The following is a 19,686-nucleotide window of genomic DNA, read 5'->3' as shown; positions in this document are numbered from 1 at the left end:
GCTCGCTGACGACGCACATGTTAGCAGCGGCTAAATGTCTAATCCCACTGATATGGTTACGACCTCAACCACCTTCTGAACAACAATGGCTACAGAAAGTACATCAGTTGTGTCGCACGGAGGGGCTGACTAGCTGGCAGACCAGTAGACATGATTCTTTTATGAAAGTGTGGGACCCCTGGTTAAGATACAGTAAAATAATTTAGTTACCCCTTGCTACCTGTCATTGTTTGCTCTATTATTTGCTCCACTCTATTTCTAAACCCATTACAGATTTAAGTTTTAGCTCTTGCTCTACTACAACCGATAAGGTATAAGTAAAATAATTGTATTTTATTCTCTTTCCTGACTGGACTACTGGCATGGCAGAAACAGACTTATTTTATTTCTTTTTGCATCAACTCGATGCTATACCCCAAAAAATATAAACAATAAAATATTTGTGGCATATCTGATATTGTAACTGTACAAGGAATCCATAAGATTTAGCCCCAAGACCTGGTATAGACATTTAATGGAAATTGTTAGTGTTCTCTCTCATTTGTATTGTTTTACAATTGTATAACCTATGTAGATGATGACATCAAAGCATACAATTGTCTGTTGCTATTATGAAAATCTAATAAAAACAGATTTGATAAAAAAAAATATACAAAATGGTGCCTAAAAATCATTCTAGCAAAATCTGCCTTCAAAATCCATATGGCGCTGCTTCCCTTCTGACCACTGCCACGTGCCCATAGAGCAGTTTACCACCACATGTGGGGTATTTCTGTAAACTGCAGAATCAGTGTAATGTATATTAAAGTTTATTTTGCTGTTAACCCTTGCTGTGTTGCAAGAAAAAAAATTGCTTAACATAAAAAATCTACCAAAAAAGTGAAATTTTACTTTTAATTCCTGTGGAAGAACTCAAGAGTTAACAAAGTTTGTAGCATCAGTATTGAATAATTTTAGGGGTGTCGTTTCTAAAATGAGGTCATTTATGGGTAATTTCCATTACGTAAGCCCCTCAAAATCACTTTATAACTGAATTGGTGCTTAAAAAATTGGAAATTTTGGTGAAAATTTGAAAAATTGCTTCTAAAATGCAAAGCCTTCTAACGTCCTAAAAAAATAAAATGATGCCAACATAAAGGAGACACATGGGGAATGTTGATTAATAACTATTATATGAGGTATGACTATCTGTCTTAAAAGTAGAGAAATTCAAATTTAGAAAATTGTGAATTTTTCCACATTTTTGGTACATTTTGGATTATTTTATAAATATAGGTGAAGTATATGGACTCAAATTTATCACTGTCATGAAGTACAATGTGTGACGAGAAAACGATCCCTGAACGGCTTGGATATGTAAAAGCGTTCCAAAGTTTTTACCACATAAAGTGACACATGTCAGATTTGCAAAAATCGGCCTGGGATTTAAGATTAAAAAAAGTGGCTCGGTAGTGAAAGGGTTAAGGGACTGCGCTGCTCTCCTGGAATCCACAAACAAAAGTCAAGTCCGAGGCCAGATCCTTCCTCCAATGCTCCTTGCTTATGTCGCCAAACAGTGCTACTACGTCCTGGTGCGGTGCAGCTCCACAGTCTATTCACATCCAATCAAGGAGCAAGATAGTGAGGCGCCGCGTGCACTTTGGGCTAAAAGACGGATTTATTCTACTCACAAGGCATATCGCCCGTCCTCGGTATTGTGCCTCCTAGGTCCCTTGTGAGTAGAATAAAAATGTGAAAAAATACGGAATTTGCAGAACGGAACGGGCGGCCCACTATAGAAATGCTGCAAAACGGACAAGAATAGGACATGATCTATAATATTTGCGGGGCCACGGAACGGAGCAACAGATGCAGACAATACACAGAGTGCTGTCTGCATATTTTGCGGCCCCATTGAAGTGAATGTGCCCTTAAAAGCAGAGAAATTCAAATTTTGAAAATTGCGAATTTTTCCAAATTTTCTTTTTTTTCTTCTTCTAAATAAAGGTGATGTCTATCGACTCAAATTTACCATTAACATGAAGTACAATGTGTCATAAAACAATCTCAGAACGGCTTGGATAAGTAAAAGGGTTCAAGAGTTATTACCACATAAAGTGACGCATCAGATTTCCAAAATTTGGCCTGGTCCTTCAGCACTAAAGCCCGTCCATTCATGCCGGTGACGTCACTGGGTTCACTGCTAGGCGGAAGCCTCCACCTAGCAGAGCCCCGGTACGTCACCTCATCTAATGAAAAATCCCTTGTCCTGCGCGATTCAACATAGGGCAAGGGAGAGCATCGGAGCGTGAAATGCTGAGGGGTGAAGAAGGGAATATGTCCGGGTCCAGTTCTGAACTCAGACATCCCCTTCAAGATGAAAAATGTCTCGATACTGAAGGGGTTAAATACATACCATTTTTTTTCTCCTCTGGGTCTCTCTTGGTAACGGACACCGCTGTATGGCACCTGTCAGAGGCGTCTGTATAACACCCCAGGGCGAGCCATCTGTACAGCGCATTTATGACATATCACATACGTGTCCTGTCACATGGTCCTAACATGACCTGGAGTTATCTCCCATCTAATGCGACACAGGGGGTCTACACTGGAATACTATATTAGGACACACGCCTTGGTGCGCCACTATGCGGTCTGCTGTAGAACCCTGGTAGCGAAACATTACCTGCCCGGGACAAAATGGCCGCCACATGGAGCACAGCGTAATACTGCACTGTTCCGTAAATTGCTGAATGCACACGGCTGGCATCTTTGTTTTGTGGATCCACAGCGCGGTCGTGTGCATGAGGCCTAGGGCTGAGTTCACACCATCGGCTATTGTGAGACAAAACCAGGTGCGGGTCAAAAACACAGAACAGGAGGAAATCTTTCAATTACACCTGATCTCTTTGGGGGCTTCACTACGGGTTTTGGCTCACAATAGCTGATGGAAATAACTGACCAAATAAATGAAGTGTGAACTCAGCCTTACAAATGAGACTGAAAAACAACCTAAAACCAAGTGAATGACTGAACTCAATGCACAAATATGATTTTGATATAAAGTATACATTTAATGTCATTTATTTCTCTCTGTTTACAGCATTTTCATTCATATTCACATGCTGAGTTTTAGTAATTATGATGGGAAAAAAAATATAAAACCTCCATTACTTATTACTGAGATGGCAACCACAGTATAAGCACTGTGAGCATGCGCCGCCTCACCACACTAAAGATGGCGCTCACTCGCCGCTGCCCTTACTTACCATAAGCGTAAGAAGAAAACTTTATTATTCCGTACATACTAGAGACAGGGTAGTTTTTTGTTTTTTTTTGTAACTTTATTGTTCCCTTCCGCTAAGGAGCAGGATTCCAGCATGGCGACTACCAAGCCTCCGAAGCGGGTGAGACCCACGTGTGTAACGCCTGTGGATTTGGCTGTGACCCCCAGCGACTTGTGGGGCTCGGCTGCCGCCAGTTATACCTACCTGGAGGCGGGAATGCTGGGACTTGTAGTGTCTCTGTAGCCGAGCAGTCTAAAATACATGGTTCTTCTGTGTGGCATATCCTTCATTACTTAGACTGGTGTAATAGAGTAGCCACCTAGCCCTCAAAGACAGTACATCAGGGGTCTCCAACCGGGGCTGTCCAGCTGACACAGCACTACTACACCCAATATTGTCTCAGCATGCTGGGAGTTGTAGTCTGCAGTGCACTGCATTGACAATATGCAGCGATCTAAGGGGGTCCCAGGGATCAGAAACTAGTCCTGTGGTTTGGTGATAAATGATGATTTGGGGGACAATCCCTTTAAATGCATAAGAGATCATGTGATCATTGTGTTCCTCTGTTATTCCTCCTGAAACTGTATGGTATCGTTAGTGGAGAAAAGAAAATGTCAAACCTCACGGACACTACACATATATATAATCATGGTCGTTTCTTTGTTAGGACTTCTGGTTGTAATAATTGCCCTGTGATCTATTGCCTGATCAAATGTGTCACCAATGTGGGACTACAAGTCCCAGCAGGTTACCTGCACCATAGCCAGGAAGACACAGGTTGAAGGAGGATAATATTGCTGTGTCCAGAACCAAAGTATAACTGTAGATATATGTCCGCCATCTTACAGAAAGCTCCGAGGTACTACGAGGGGGTAGATGAGAAGAAGCCGGCACAAGATGAACAGAAGAAGAAGAAGAAGATGATGGGGGTTGTAGTAAAACCAAAAGCAAATCAAGCACGAGGGAAGAAGAAGCCCCAGAAGAAAGGTGTCACCACAGGGGTGAGTATCGAGGACTGATGACAAGTAAAATTAGGTCCTGACTCCTGGTGGTGCCGGATTGTCAGATTTTCTATATTATTAGACTGTTATGAAAAAGTATGACTATATGATGTATCGGCCATCTTACAGAAAATACAGGGAGATAAGAAGAGGATGGGGGTTGTAATAAAACCAAAAGCAAATCGAACACAAGGGATGAAGAAGCCCCAGAAGAAAGGGGTCACCACAGGGGTGAGTATCTAGGACTGATGTGTAGTAAGATAAGAACATCCCGATGGTGCCGGATTGTGAGATTTTCTATATTATTAGACTGTTATAAAGTATAAATATATGATGTATCAATCGTTCTACAAAAAATATAGAGGAACCACAAGGAGGGAGATAAGAAGAGGATGGGGGTTGCAGTGAAATGGAGAACAAATCAAGCACAATGGAAGAAGAAGCCCCAGAAGAAAGATGTCGTCACAGGAGTGAGTATAGTAAAATACCTGTCATCCAGCGCCAGGAGGTCCTGATGGTGCCGGGTTGTCAGATTCTCTATATTATTAGACTGTTATGGAAAAGTATAATGTATCGGCCATCTTACAGAAAATGCAGAGGAACTACAAGGAGGGAGATAAGAAGAGGATGGGGGTTGTGGTGAAACGGAGAACAAATCAAGAAGAATGGAAGGAAAAGAATAACCAGAAGAAAGATGTGATCTCAGGGGTGAGTGTCTATAGTAGAATACCTGTAATTCAGCACCAGGAGAGGGAGATAAGAGGAGGATGGGGGTTGCGGTGAAATGGAGAACAAATCAAGCACAATGGAAGAAGCAGCCCCAGAAGAAAGATGTCGTCACAGGAGTGAGTATAGTAAAATACCTGTCATCCAGCGCCAGGAGGTCCTGATGGTGCCGGGTTGTCAGATTTTCTAGGTCTAATTTCAAGGTTATAAGAGGATTCTGCATTCGGTGGAACCATAATTAAAGGGAATCCCCAGACTACAGATACTGAGGACCTATCCCTGCAGGTCATAAATATCAGATCAGTGGGGCTCGAGCACCCGGCATCCCCCAGCGATCGGCACAAAGCAGGAGGCAGAAGGTCCAGTACACCGTGTAGTGGCCATGAGTCCTGGTATGCCAGGAACTACACAGTGGACAGAGACAACTGCCTCCAGCTCTGTACACCGAATAGTTCCCAGCGCCAAGTCAGCGGATCGCTCAGGGATACCGGGTGTTGGTTGGACCCCCCGCCTTCATGATCTGATATTGATGACCTTTCTTGAGGATGGGCAATCCAATATCTGTAGCCCAGAGAATCCCTTTAAGTTGTCGTACCCAAAGCTTCATGTTGTCAGACTTTTCTACCTTACTAGGTAATACAGTAATTGTAGAAATATGACAGAACCTACAAATAACGCCAGAAAAAAGCGCTATCTGGTCATGTTGAGCATAGCTACAGATATCACTGCTAGCCCCATATGGAAACACTGACCTCATTTCTTCGTATAAACCCTTTACGTGGCACCCAGCACTTGGTCCGCCATGTTACTTTTAGATGAAAGTGTAAAGCCTCTATGTAAGCCATCACTAGCCGATAGGCAGGGGTCCGACACCCAACACACCCAGGTCGATAGGCGCAGTGCTCCTTCCACTACAAGGTTGATAGTGCTATGTAGTTCCGGCGCCCACCTCCATTCATGGAGCTTCAGCAGATGTGCAAGGTGTCGTTCCCCCGCCGGTCAGCTCATGATGGCCTATCCTGGACAATCCCTTTAATCTCAAGTCAAGAGCTGTCATGAGGCAGAGAGACTGCAGCACCATCCCTTCTGCCTCCCTCTCCTCTGACTTTGAGGAGGATTCTGCTGAAAGGTTTCCCCCTGTAAGACACATTACAGTTTCCTGTTTTCACAGTTACTACTGATTTATGCAAAAAAATAAATAAAAAAGACAACCCATTCGCGTTAAATCTCCAGTTCTTCTCTGTGTTATATCCTTGTCTTGGTCCGGTTCTTATTTCCATTCTGTTTTGTGCTTTATCCCAGGCAACAGATCCCTTCCCCGGCCTCCCCTCCATGCCAGAAGACCAGTTAACGAAATACGAGAGAGCGAGGAAAGCGGAGCAGGTCAGTACCGGAGTGATCACCCGCGGTCTCCAAGAGGGACTTTTCAGACCTTCGCCTGGAAGATCAGTTTGAGAAATGAGTTCTGGTGTCTTTGTCCGTATCCCGGGCCTTCCTCATGTGTAATCCTGTGTGTTCCAGGTTATGGATACCTTTCCAAATGTCAAGGAGCGTTTAAAGCGTGAGGAGTCAAAGGTGCAGAGCGCGGTGAGCCAGGCGGCGAGACACGACCTGTTACTGCCGGAGGAGGAAGGGTGAGACCGCAGAAATGGGTCGAGTCAAACAAAAGTAGTCGACCTGCTGCAGTGACCTACATACCGTGCTTGCTCTGGGGTTACCATGGTTGCATGCTTTTCATGCACCCCCTGTAATATGGCATATCTGCACAGGAACGATATGGCGGATGTATTCTTGTAATGCTATTTGTCGGCATTTTGCAGGTTTCTGGAAGGCGATGAAGGGGAGGACACGAGCACCATCACCCAGCAGGACATAGCCGAGGTGGTGGACATTACAAGCGCGTCAAAGGTGAAGATCCAGCCCCAGGTCCCCCGCCGCCTCCCCTGCTTTAGTTGCCACGATCTGACATCTTTCTCTGTCTTACTTGCAGCATTTTAACCTCACCCTCAACCAGTTTGGCCCTTACAGAATCAACTACTCTCGGAACGGAAGGTGAGCGGACATGCTGCAACTCTCATTCTCCTTGTCTCGTTACACTGTAGTAGTGATAGTAATTACTCCTTCCCTCCCCCAGGCACCTTCTCCTGGCCGGCCAGCGGGGTCACGTCGCCTCCATGGATTGGCATACTAAGAAACTTAACTGTGAGATGAATGTGATGGAAACAGTCAACGATGTCAGGTGACTTCCTCCAGATGTGATCAATGTAAAAATACTGAAATCATTTCAAATGGGAGACGTTGACATGAAGCAAAATGTCTGCCAACTGAGATCCGAACCGGTGCATGCGCAGCGGGGATGTGGAGCTGATGCCATTTCTCCCTGAGCTTGCACTAGTATTCTAGCTTTAAAGAGGTTGTCACATCTTGGACATTGAGGGCATATTTCTAGGACATACCCCCCCAGTGTCTGATAGGCAGAGGTCCCACCTCTGGGAACCGCACCTATCCTTAGAACGGAGCCACACCGCGCATGTGCAGCCACCTTCCATTCATTTCTAGGAGAGTGCAGAAAATTGCTGAGCCAACGCTTTCCGTAAGCCGCACAGAAGAACTCTGCCCTGATTATCTGCATACAGTGGGTAAGCTGTACTCGTGGGGCCACACACGTCCCCAGGACCTATATTGGGATTACAGCAAAAAAAATGCAGATTTTTTAAATATTTTTTTCCCCTTGAAGTGAAGCATATGGGAGCTGAATTGGCACTATGCGCGGCAGCTCCTTCATTTAAGTCACTGGTGGGGGATCCCGGTGGTCGGACCACCATCATCGGATATATGTGACCTAAATATAAAGGCCTTCACCACCAAATATTGCCCATATTAGGACACATAACCACATGGTCTCCAAGTCCTCTCCTGATGTCATCACCACAGGACCCACCGTTATATGCCGAGGGTCTGTCTGGGGTGTTCCCCTTTACATGTCTTTCTCCTGGTCCTGATTCGGTCCCATAGGGTTTGTCTGCTCTCCATCCCTGTAGGTGGCTGCACACTCACGCCATGTTCGCCGTGGCTCAGAAGAAGTGGCTGTATATATACGACAACCTGGGCGTGGAGCTGCATTGCATCAAGAAGTTTAATGACGTTCTACGTATGGAGTTCCTGCCGTATCACTTCCTGCTCGCCACGTGTGTAAGTTTCGGGGGCGCCCAGGACATTGCTCTCTTGTATAATGCACCTTAATTAAATTATACTTTTGGTTTATTTCCGTTTTCAAGATTTTGAACCTTGCTGTCAGTGAATGGAAACATCTGTCAGCCCTGATCATGTGGTGCTCACACAGGCGCTTGGCTCTTTACAAGAGAGAGCTCTGATACACTGTAACGAACCTCTCTCCTGTGCCAGGCAGACATGTTCAGGACCCCAGCTATTTCCTTACGTCACTCCCATCCTCCTGTCTATTGCGTCTCTCTGCTCTCTCTTTCCAGAGCGCCGCAGGCTTCCTGCAGTACTTGGATGTCTCTGTGGGAAGAGAAGTCGCCGCCACTTGTGTGAAAGCGGGGAGGCTGAGCGTCATGTGTCAGAACCCGCACAATGCCGTCGTCCACCTGGGGCATCACAATGGTATCTACCGCACCCCTGCCCATTTCTGTCTGCCATTCTTAATGCAATGAAATCTTCTGCAATTTTATCATGTAGGTTTTTTTTCAATGTGCCCACCAATTTTAAAGATCTCAGATTGCTGTCAACGAATGGGAACATTCGTCTGGTACATTTGCAGACCGGAAACTTGTCCCGTCTAGAGATCTGCTTGTCCAGCAGGTGGGGTTGTTACAGTGTATTAGTTATTGGGTTGCTGCAGAGAATTCCCCCAGACTGATACATTGTAACGACACGTTACAGCTGAGGTCAGGGCAGGATCTGAATGTAAGGTAATGGGAAGGGGTTGCAAAACCTTCCATTAGGGCTCTTGTACACAGCTATAAGTGTTTTGCGTCGCGGATCCCGACCGAGCGCGTGCCACTATTTATTTCTTAACGTCTGTAGAAAAGTCTTATTCTTGTCTCTGCAAAACGGACAAGACTAGGACGTGTTCTATCTTTTTTGCGGGGCTGCAGAACGTATTATTATTATTTATTATTAAAGCGCCATTCATTCCATAGTGCTGTACATATGATAAGGGGTGCACATACATAATACAGACAATTGCACTAATCCTAAACAAGACGAGTTACAGACTGGTACAGAAGGAGAGAGGGCCCTGCCCGTGAGGGCTTACAATCTACATGGTATGGGAGAAGGACACAGTAGGTGCGGGTGAAGTTGGTCATGGCGGTATAGAGGCAGCGGGGTCACTGGTTGTAGGCTTGTCTGAAGAGGTGGGTTTTCAGGTTTCTTTTGAAGGATTCCACTGTAGGGGAGAGTCTGATATGTTGGGGTAGCGAGTTCCAGAGTGTGGGGGATGCACGGGAGAAATCCTGGAGGCGATTGTGGGAAGAGGCGATAAGAGGAGAGAAGGAGGTCTTGTGAGGATCGGAGAGTGCGTGTGGGAGTGTATCGGGAAAGTAGCTCAGAGATGTAGGGAGGCGACAGGTTATGGACGGCCTTGTATGTATTTGTTAGTATTTTGAACTGAATTCACTGGGCAATGGGGAGCCAGTGAAGGGATTGGCAGAGGGGAGAGGCAGAGGAGTAATAGGGTGAGAGGTGGATTAGTCGGGCAGCAGAGTTAAGGATAGATTGGAGGTATATTGCGATATAATGTTAACCATGTGCGATATATATCGCCATATTTTTTTTTCTATATTTGGGGGGGGGGGGGTGGAAACTTCTTTTTTTTAACTTTTTATTTAATAACTATTAGCCTCCTTAAGGGCGCTCCTTCTTCTCATAGGTCTGTGCGGCGCATTGCTAGTGCTATAAGCATTAGCAATGCGCCGCACAGGCAGAAGAAGGAGCGCCCGGCGGCCACGACGCACGTGAGTATAATGCTGCTCACTAACATACCATGGCAGCCAGGACTTCAGTAGCGTGACTCCTGGCTGCCATGGTAACCGATCGGAGCCCCAGCATTACACTGCTGGGACTCCGATCGGAACTGCCCACTGCCACCAATGCAGACAAACATTCCCAATCTCTGACAGGACGCTGTGATCCTCGCGATTAACCCCTCAACTGAGGGGTTATTCGCGCGGATCGCAGCGTGCTGTCATAGGGGCTGGCATATGGCTGGCACATTGGTATTCAGGCATTCATTGGTGGCGCAGTGGCCACAGTCCCTCCCCTCCTCCTCATACTATATTCTTAGTGGCCAGCGGCAGCCGCGCACAGTGGGGAGGGAGGGACTCCCTCCTTCTCCACTGTGCCAGCTCAGGAAACCATGGTGCGCGCCGAGAGTGCGATCATATCGCGGTCCGGCGATATGCGCAAAATCCATATCGTGGCACAAATTTATATTGCATATCGCCTATATCGCCCACCCCTAATTGGAGGGGTGCTAGATGGAAGGCCACAGAGGAGAGTGTTGCAGTAGTCTAGGCGGGAGATGATGAGGGCATGTACAAGCATTTTCGCAGATTCAAAGTTGAGGAAAGCGCGGATGCAGGAGATGTTTTTGAGTTGGAGGCGGTGGAAAGGGCTTGGATGTGCGGTCTGAAGGATAGGGCAGAATCCAAAGTTACTCCAAGGCAGTGGACTTGGTTGACCGGGGAGAGTGCGCAGCCATTGATTGTGATAGATAGGTCTGTTGGGGGATGATGAGCAAGATGGGGGAAAGATGATGGATTCTGTTTTATCCATGTTAAGTTTTAGAAAGCGAAAGGCGAAGAAGGATGATATAGAACAGGGGTCAGCAACCTTTTACACACCGAGTGCCATTTTTGAAACCATCAGGCAACCGGGTGCCAGTGAACAACAGCGCTCCATAGTGTTAGTTCGATTTTCATTTTTATACTTTTTATACAGTACAAGTACATAGTTGTACTGCTGATAGTAAGTTAAACTCACTAATTAATTAAAGGTGTTTACCTTGCCACCCTAAGCTCAGTATAACGCGAGCTACAGCTATGTGCATGTGTTAGCTCACCTCCCGATCTACTGAGCCGACCTGTGACAGTCTCATTGTCACAGGTCGGCTAGAACTAGGAGGTGAGTGAAAAGCCCTCACCTCATAGTTCTCCTTTAAGGCAGTGAGAAATTCTATTCCACATTACAAAAAGACCTCAGATCAGCCCTAAACACTGCACCTTCATAAAACACAGGGTTTTTACTTACCTGATGGAGAGCTGAGACAAAAGACCGGAGGGGTGTGGGCTGTAGGCGTTCAAGCTGTAGACTTCTGACTGTAGGTTACTGGCAGGTATTTACTTCTGGTAGACTGGAAGAAATACAAAATAATTATTACTTACAGAAAATAATTTCTAACAGGCCTACAGCATCACCAAAAGACCTCACGTCAGCCTCAAACCTTTTACCAGACCTCAGACCAGCAGCAATACACAGGAGACCTCAGAACACCACCAATGCACAGCAGACCTCAGATCTGGGGGGATCTGTGGATGACAGACACTGTTATGGGGGGATCTGTGGATGACGGACACTGTTATGGGGGGATCTGTGGATGACAGACACTGTTATGGGGGGATCTGTGGATGACGGACACTGTTATGGGGGGATCTGTGGATGACGGACACTGTTATGGGGGGGATCTGTGGATGACGGACACTGTTATGGGGGGATCTGTGGATGACGGACACTGTTATGGGGGGATCTGTGGATGACGGTCACTGTTATGGGGGGGATCTGTGGATGACGGACACTGTTATGGGGGGATCTGTGGATGACGGACACTGTTATGGGGGGATCTGTGGATGACGGACACTGTTATGGGGGGATCTGTGGATGACGGTCACTGTTATGGGGGGGATCTGTGGATGACGGACACTGTTATGGGGGGATCTGTGGATGACGGACACTGTTACAGGGGGGGGGGGTCTGTGGCTGGCACTGTTACAGGGGGGGATCTGCGGATGGCACTGTTATATATGTGCCATCCACAGACCCCCCAGCCCATAACAGTGCCATCCACAGACCCCCCCCCCCCAGCCCATAACAGTGCCATCCACAGACCCCCCCCCCCCAGCCCATAACAGTGCCATCCACAGACCCCCCCCCCCCTACCCATAACAGTGACGTCCACAGACCCCCCCCAGCCCATAACAGTGACATCCACAGACCCCCCCCCAGCCCATAACTGTGCCATCCACAGATCGCCCCCACCGCCAGTATACAAATATAAGATGTTATATTCATTTATTGGTTATTAAACATGCCCCCTCAGTCCTATTACTACCTTACATCCTAATCGCTTCTGTAGAATTCAGGCAGCCCAAGCCGGGCGGCCGGCGAGTCTCTCACTTACGTCACTTGCCTGCGCCGCCGGCTTCATTCAGGCACATGACGAGAGTTACGCTGCTGCCGCCCGCCTGGCCTGCCTGAATTCTACAGATGCGATTAGGATGTAAGGTAGTAATAGGACTGAGGGGGCATGTTTAATAACCAATAAATGAATATGACATCTTATATTAGTATACCGGAGCGGCGGGGCTATACTACACTGACTGCACCGCCCCGCCGCTATTGCCAGCCCCCAGATCCTCCTCCCAGTCCCTCCCCGAGTCCCCGCTCGCTCCTACATCGCAGCTTGCGATGTAAAACGGCAAGCATTCGCCCCATAAGACGCAGGGGCATTTCTCCCCCATTTTGGGGGAAGAAAAAGTGCGTCTTATGGGGCGAACTCACACGTGCCAGCAGAAACAGACTCGCGTGCCATGCCGGGCACGCGTGCCGGGGGTTGCCGACCCCTGATATAGAAGATAGACATTGTGGGATTCTCGATAGTAAGGTGGTGATGTCTGGACCAGAGAGGTAATTTGTGTGTCTTCAGCATAAGAGTGATACTGAAAGCCATGGGACTCTATGAGCTGTCCCAGGCTAAGGGTGTAGATAGAGAAGAGCAGGGGTCCTAGGACAGAGCCTTGCGGGACACCAACAGAGAGGGAATGAGACGAGGAGGTGGTGCGGGAGTGGGAGACGCTAAACGTCCGGTCTGTGAGGTATGATGGGATCCAGGAGAGGGCCAGGTCAGTGATGCCAGGACAGGTCAAGGAGGAGGACGACAGAGTAATGTTTTTTGGTTTTGGCTGTTAGTAGGTCATTGGTGACTTAAGGGCAGTCTCAGTCGAGTGGTGGGGTCGGAAGCCAGATTGTAGCCGGTCAAAGAGGGAGGAGAGGTGAGAGGACAGTTCAGAATGGACATGTTGTTCAAGTAGCTTTGAGGCATACGGAAGAAGTGATATGGGGCGATAACTGGACAAAGAAGATGGGTCAAGTGAAGGCTTTTTGAGGATGGGTGTAATGGTAGCGTGTTTAAAACCAGAGGGGAAGACACCAAAGGTTAGTGATAGGTTGAAGAGATGAGTTAGGGCTGGGATAAACACTGTGGTGAGGTTAGCGATGAGGTGGGATGGGATTGAGTCAAGTGCACAGGTGGTGAGATGAGATTTGGAGAGTAGAGTGGAGAGTTTTTCTTCTGTAATGGTGGAGAAGCGGGTTTTGGGAGAAGAGGACCGAGCAGTTGTGTAGAGGGTCTGTGGGGACTGTGTACTGAAGCTTTCCCTGATGTGGACTATCTTTTGTTTGAAGTATGTGGCAAAGTCCTCAGCGGAGAAGAGTGGGGGCGCTGGGGGACGGAGAAGGGAGTTAAAGGGGTTGTCCGGGTTCAGAGCTGAACCCGGACATCCCTCCATTTTCACCCCCTGACATGAGCATCGGAGCAGCTCATGCTCTGATTCTCTCCTTTGCCCTGCGCTAAATTGCGCAGGGCAAAGGCATTTTTAGGAGTTCCGGTGACGCATCGGGGCTCTCCATGGGGCTGACAGGAACCAGTAAAACGGCTAGGGCAGAGCTAAAGCCCGCCCCTCAGAGCCGTTGACGTCACCGAACACAGTTAAACAAAACATGCAATGCAACAGCTCACTGCAAACCAAATAAAGTACAAAATTGCATCATAATTGCATATGCTATACTAATAAGTTAGAGATGCTTGGCAAATCGTTTTGTACAAAATTATTTGAGCCCGTCTGCCGCACGTCAAGGCGATCTCTAGTTAGACGGGTTCCTAACACTAAATTTAACCTGTTATGTGCCATGACGGCTATCATATAATTCAGAAAGTGCAGGTTCCACATGCATGCTGGATCCGTCTGAATTTCTGTCATTTTTGGTGCCAAAATGGCCTCCATTATATCCACGGAAAGCAGTTACCAGCATGCATGCCGGACCCACTCCACACCACCCCTGGAATGGTTATTAGGTTTAAGGGGTTGCAGAAATGTGTAGAAGGAGATTTGTAGTGGGACATGGAGGTGATAGTGGGGATTTGCTGAGGGGGGGCCTGGATTTGGAGAGATATCACCAGCAGTAAGGAGAAGCAGAGAAAGTGTTAATAGATGAGAAAAAGAGAGGGCATGAGGTGTCTGTGTGTGTTTGGGAAGGAAGTGTTTTATGTTGTCAAACAGGTTTGTGCAAGCGGTCAGATGAGAAGGTAAGATGTAGGAAGAGATGAATAGTTCCTTGCTGGGTGAATGGATGTGGGGGTATTTCAGGAGGTTTTGGAAGCACGCTGTCCACATCTTTTACGGCCCCCTTGAAATGAATGGATCCACTTTCGATTGGCAAAAATTGTGGATCAGATTCTTACCGAAACTATGGCCATGTGCATGAGCCCTCACACGACAATAAAAGGATTTATTCCAAGATTTTAAATTAAACCATAGGAGATAAGAGGGGTCCGACCACTGGGATCCCCACCCGTCACGAGAATGGGAGTCCTGTGGCCCCCTGTATGAATGCTACCACTCCATTCGTTCTCTTTGGGACTGCCAGAGATAGCGGAGCGCTATACTCTATCACCAGCAGTCCCATAGAGAACTAATGGAGCGGCTCAACCACAGCTGCATCCGTACAGGCGGACACAGGTCCCCGTGGTCACTGAGGATCCCTCCAGTGAGATTCTTTTCTCCCATCCGGGGAATAGGTTTTAAGGCTTGTACAGAATCAGATAAACATTGCTGCTCTCTCCCTCACCTGTCCACGGGTATTGATGCTCAACTCCAGGCGAACGTAGCTGAGCCGCAGTACCACAGTCATCCTGTAGACAGGGGTGGTGCTGTTTTTTGGAAGAAAGCAGCCATGTTTCTCTAATCCTGTACAATCCTTTTAAATCTTGGAACAGCCCCGCTACGCTTTATCTTCTGTCTCAGATGGTTGCAGTGGTCTCCATTCATCTGCGTTGATTTGCAAGGTGCCCGATTTCATTCTGCTCTTTGCTTTTTGCAGGCAGCGTCTCTCTGTGGAGTCCTTCCATGAAGGAGCCTCTAGTTAAGATGTTGTGTCATGGGGGAGCCGTCCGGGCCCTGAGCATTGACAAGACCGGAATGTAGGTGCCGCAGCTTGTTCTCCTGGTAGTCCTCTCAGCTGGTTGCGGTTTCTCTGACACATTTTCTTATTCCTTGGACAGGTACATGGCGTCTTCAGGCACAGACAGGAAGCTGACAATCTTCGACCTTCGAACTTACCGTCCTCTGACATCATGTCTTCTGCCCCTTGGTGCAGGGTCTCTGTGCCACAGTCAGAGAGGGCTGCTGGCTGCAGGAGTTGGTAACGTAGTACAGGTAGGTGACCACTGCTTAGAGGGGCACTCCTGTGTCAGACATCTACGGCATGTCCCCAGCTTGATATCTTCTATACCGCCTCTAGACTTGCAGCTGCTCCTGACCACCTTGTCTGGCCTGATATTTGGTGGTACCCCCAGTTGTCAGACGTTTCTGGGCATTGGGACATCGGCTCCCTTTCTCCATATGAATGTTATTTCTTTCTATTGAGCGTCTTCAGGCTTCTCGATGATGTGTCCGGGATTCTTGCTGCTTTTCTTTCTTCATCTCTGCTCAGCAGAATTAGCTTTTCCAACAAAATGGATCTTCCCATAATTTGCTCAAAATGAGATAAAAGCTTCAGTGCAGTCATTAGTCCTTCCAATGACAGAAGATTCGCCTTGGTCTGGTCAAGGATCCATTTGTTCTCCTCGTCTTCTCCAGAACGATCAATGCATTTCCCATCTTGCAACTATATTGTCCAGATCGGGAGCCTTATTGTCATCTTGGACAATCCCTTTGTTTTCTTTGCATCTGAAAGGTCAATTATCGGTTTTGTCCATGTTGGCTTGAAAAGCGCGTGCTCTCAGCACTGTGTATGGGCTTTGTGTTCCATGGTCCTTAATGGTATCATCTGGGCTCGTTCCTCAGGTTTATAAAGACACGCACCTCACTGCTCCGCGCTCTCCATACATGTGCTTCTCTGTGAAAGCCCCAATCCACGGGCTGCAGTTCTGCCCCTATGAAGATGTCCTGGGTATTGGTCATGGAGGAGGGTTCACCAGCATGATTGTGCCAGGTCTGTGGTCTTGTGTCTTCATCATGTGCCTTGCTCTTCCCTCTCTGCATTATGTCCCTTCCATCCTAAGAATTCTCATCTATCTTCCTACAGGTGCGGGTGAAGCAAACTTTGATGGTTTGGAATGTAACCCCTATGAGACCAAGAAGCAGCGACAGGAATGGGAGGTCAAAGCTCTACTGGAAAAGGTAACCCCTGGGGACGTGGAGCAGGACTGTGCCCTGTGGAGATTAGATATACCCGAAGTTCAAGTCTTTACTGTCCGATCATTGCGTCCTTCCTTGTCCTTCAGATTCAGCCTGAGCTCATCACTTTGGATCCCACTCAGCTTGGAGAAGTAGATGCCATCACCATGGATAAGAAGCGCCAGGAACAAGTGGAGCGGATGGTAAGAGGACTTGCCTGACCCATTGAAAAGCCTTAAAATATGACTAGGGATATCATCCAAACCAGAGACACCCATCATAATATGTTTAGCTGCTGCAGAGCAATGGACGGTGAAAACCACAGGTGACTGCAGCAGATCTCCCTGATCTTTAGCCTGGTCACTTGTGCTGGTAGCAGGTATACATGCTGATGTAATGGTGGCACAGCCTTTTATAAGCAGTGTTCACCCTCAGAACTGTCCAGATGATAGAAGTTGGTCTCTAATCTCCTTCATGTGGCCCCTCTCTATAAAAGACATAGGCAGCATTAATCTAGACTCTTCTATGGCCATTTTTTATTTCAGGGTTTCGACCCCTATGAGAAGACTCGCTTTGTTCCTCGCCATAAATTAAAAGGACGGAGCTCCACTGGGAATTTGCTGAAGCGCAAGAAGAAAGTGGCTCACGAGGAGAAGAGGGTGAGTGTCCGTATAGGACAGAGGTGCTCAGGTACTTTTTGGGGCTGTCGTCGAGTGAAAGTCCAAGCCAGGACCACCCCAGTGGCATCTCTTTACAATAAGTCACATGCCTCTAATCCTGCCCAATTTCCTTTGTGCCCCCTACTCAGTAAGGATGTGACCTTAGTGCCCCCTCGCAGCAGGATGATCTCTTGGTGGATATGCAGGGGTCCCCCAGTTGAATACTCGTACTATGGGACACTGCATGTATTGAGCACATGCTTCCATCGTTTACGGCACAGACCTGTCATTAAATGGGTTTTCCAGGACTTTTATCCTCTGGATAGCTCATCAGTATCTGATCGGTGGGGGTCCGACGCCCAGGACCCCCCGCCGATCGGCTATTTGAGAAGGCATTGGCGCTCACAGCAGCCTTCTCACAGCTCTGTCCATTGTATAGTGGTTGCGCTTGGTATTGCAGCTGAGCCGCACCTAGGCCATGTGTCGTCACATGGCTGAGGAAAAGCTGCGTGAAGGGCGCGGTGCTACGGTCAGTACCTTCTCCAACAGCTGATCGTCAGGTGTCAAACCCCCACCGATCAGATATTGGTGACCTATCAATCAGTTAAAAGATCTTGGGAAAACTCCTTTAAAAACCAATTAGTGGTCTGATCAGGACAACCTCTCTCCAGATGTCCTATGAGGGCACAGTTCGGGGGGGTTTGGGTTCTGCTCTGCTTGTACACCTTATATTAGCCATAGCAAAGGATTCGGCCTGACCACCCATTGTGTGTGTGAGGGAACAGCTGCGCCTGCTGATATCAGATTTATCCCATGACCACTGTCATATTTCAGTCCTGTATAACTCTGCCGTCCTTCTACTCTGACAGGCGGAGATCCGGAAGAGCCTACAAGAACGAGATAAGGCGAAAAGGAGCGATACAACGAAGGTCCAGCCGGGTCAGAGGTCAGCCCTGGATCGGTTCAAGAAGTGACCACTCCGTGTCTGCAGAAGACGTCTTCTTGGGCCCTTGTGGTGTCCGTGCTGTTCAGGAACTTTTGTAGTGGAGATGGGATGGACGCTCCACCTCGCCCCTCTGTACATATAAAAATCACAGAAGAGAAATACTTCTAAAATTTAACTTTTTACTAAATGCGTTTTAAGATTTGAACACAAAAACCCGAAAATAAATTGTAAATAATTATTCTAAAATCGTAATCGTAGAAACGTGCCCACGCTAGGATACAAATGGTGCACGTATATATATCAACAGATAAGCGGAACAACCAGGCGACAGTATCGGGGTAAAGTATACTTAAACCAAAGCAAGGCAACAGCATTAGCTGAGATCCATAACTCACGGTTACTAGATGCCAAATGCTACGATCAGCAGGTCTCCAGGGGTAACAGCCAAGATGAGGTGGTAGGGAAGATCATCTGTCCCTAAGGTAACCCTACCACTCGCAGCCGCCACCCAAAGGGGCGATACCACCTATAGGTAGTTGACACCTGTAATACCCTGGTTATCCCTTCTCCAAACTTCTCTCCCCGACGCGTTTCCCCAGGTGGCGATATCCACGTGGTTCATCAGGAAGCGGCAAAGGATGATACCCAATAGATTCAGATAGGAAACACATTACATTGTGGGCACCTAGATAGAGAGAGCACACTTACGTTCAAACTGGTGCCTCTTTTAATGCCAAAGGAATCACTGGCGTCTCACGTGTTTCCGGAACAGAGAAGGATTTCCGGCGTCCTGTGAGACGCATGACATATTGAACGCATCATGCGTTCCACAGAACGGAAGTCCCTCGCAAAGGCAGAGGAACCCGGTCCTAAGATACATCGTGCGCTAGGCGAAATAAAAGATAGTAAATGACATACATTCCTAAGGCTAAGCTCTACAGATCTAGCTCATTTTGAAGGGGCAAGTTTACAGAACTATAGATAAATATTCTGGGTGTTTCAATGAAATTATAAAAACCCAGCTAGTCCCTATTGGTAATCATGTATAGTAAAGCCAATCTTGGCCATGGTATGTACGCAGGGTCCCCAGCCTATACATTCACTAGGGTCCTCCGATGGAAACATCCTATAGAAAACACAGGGCTAAAGTATAAAGCTACAGGAAGCAGGAGAAGGAAATCTGCTCATTGAGACGGTGAAGTATCCACTGGGCCTCCTTTTGTCCCAATCTCCACCTCTTGGAGATTTACGCATCACCTGGAATCGCAGAGTTCTGAAGTCGCCAAAATGATATTCCGCAACACGTAATCGGTTTGTCCCTGCGATTCCTGATATCACCTATATGGTCCCCCTACCCTTCGTCTTAGTTCTCGCTTGGTCTTGCCCACATAG

General features: G+C 47.4%; 1 protein-coding gene across 12 annotated transcripts; it reads left to right on the top strand.

Moving 5' to 3' along the window:
* Window positions 1-3,329: 3,329 nt before the first annotated feature.
* Window positions 3,330-18,532, top strand: WDR46 (WD repeat domain 46). Of its 12 annotated transcripts, none has more exons than XM_040442624.1 (19): window positions 3,330-3,386; window positions 4,115-4,267; window positions 4,406-4,498; window positions 4,645-4,737; window positions 4,856-4,975; window positions 6,296-6,376; window positions 6,515-6,627; window positions 6,814-6,901; window positions 6,984-7,045; window positions 7,128-7,232; window positions 8,035-8,185; window positions 8,482-8,617; window positions 15,392-15,491; window positions 15,573-15,726; window positions 16,357-16,504; window positions 16,598-16,692; window positions 16,797-16,892; window positions 17,235-17,348; window positions 18,218-18,532. In XM_040442624.1, exons 1-19 carry the CDS (start codon window positions 3,360-3,362, stop codon window positions 18,320-18,322), a joined length of 2,034 nt encoding a protein of 677 aa, XP_040298558.1. In that variant the 5' UTR covers window positions 3,330-3,359; the 3' UTR covers window positions 18,323-18,532. The 12 variants fall into 12 exon arrangements, with proteins under 12 accessions (XP_040298558.1, XP_040298555.1, XP_040298557.1 ...); XM_040442621.1 differs by having other exon boundaries at window positions 4,630-4,737; XM_040442623.1 differs by having other exon boundaries at window positions 4,397-4,498.
* The last annotated feature ends 1,154 nt before the right edge of the window (window positions 18,533-19,686 follow it).

The sequence above is a fragment of the Bufo bufo genome, chromosome 8 (genome assembly GCF_905171765.1).
Source record: "Bufo bufo chromosome 8, aBufBuf1.1, whole genome shotgun sequence".
In the NCBI taxonomy this organism is placed as follows: domain Eukaryota; kingdom Metazoa; phylum Chordata; class Amphibia; order Anura; family Bufonidae; genus Bufo; species Bufo bufo.
Note: the sequence above shows the minus strand (reverse complement) of the source record. Positions and strands in the feature narration are given on the sequence as shown.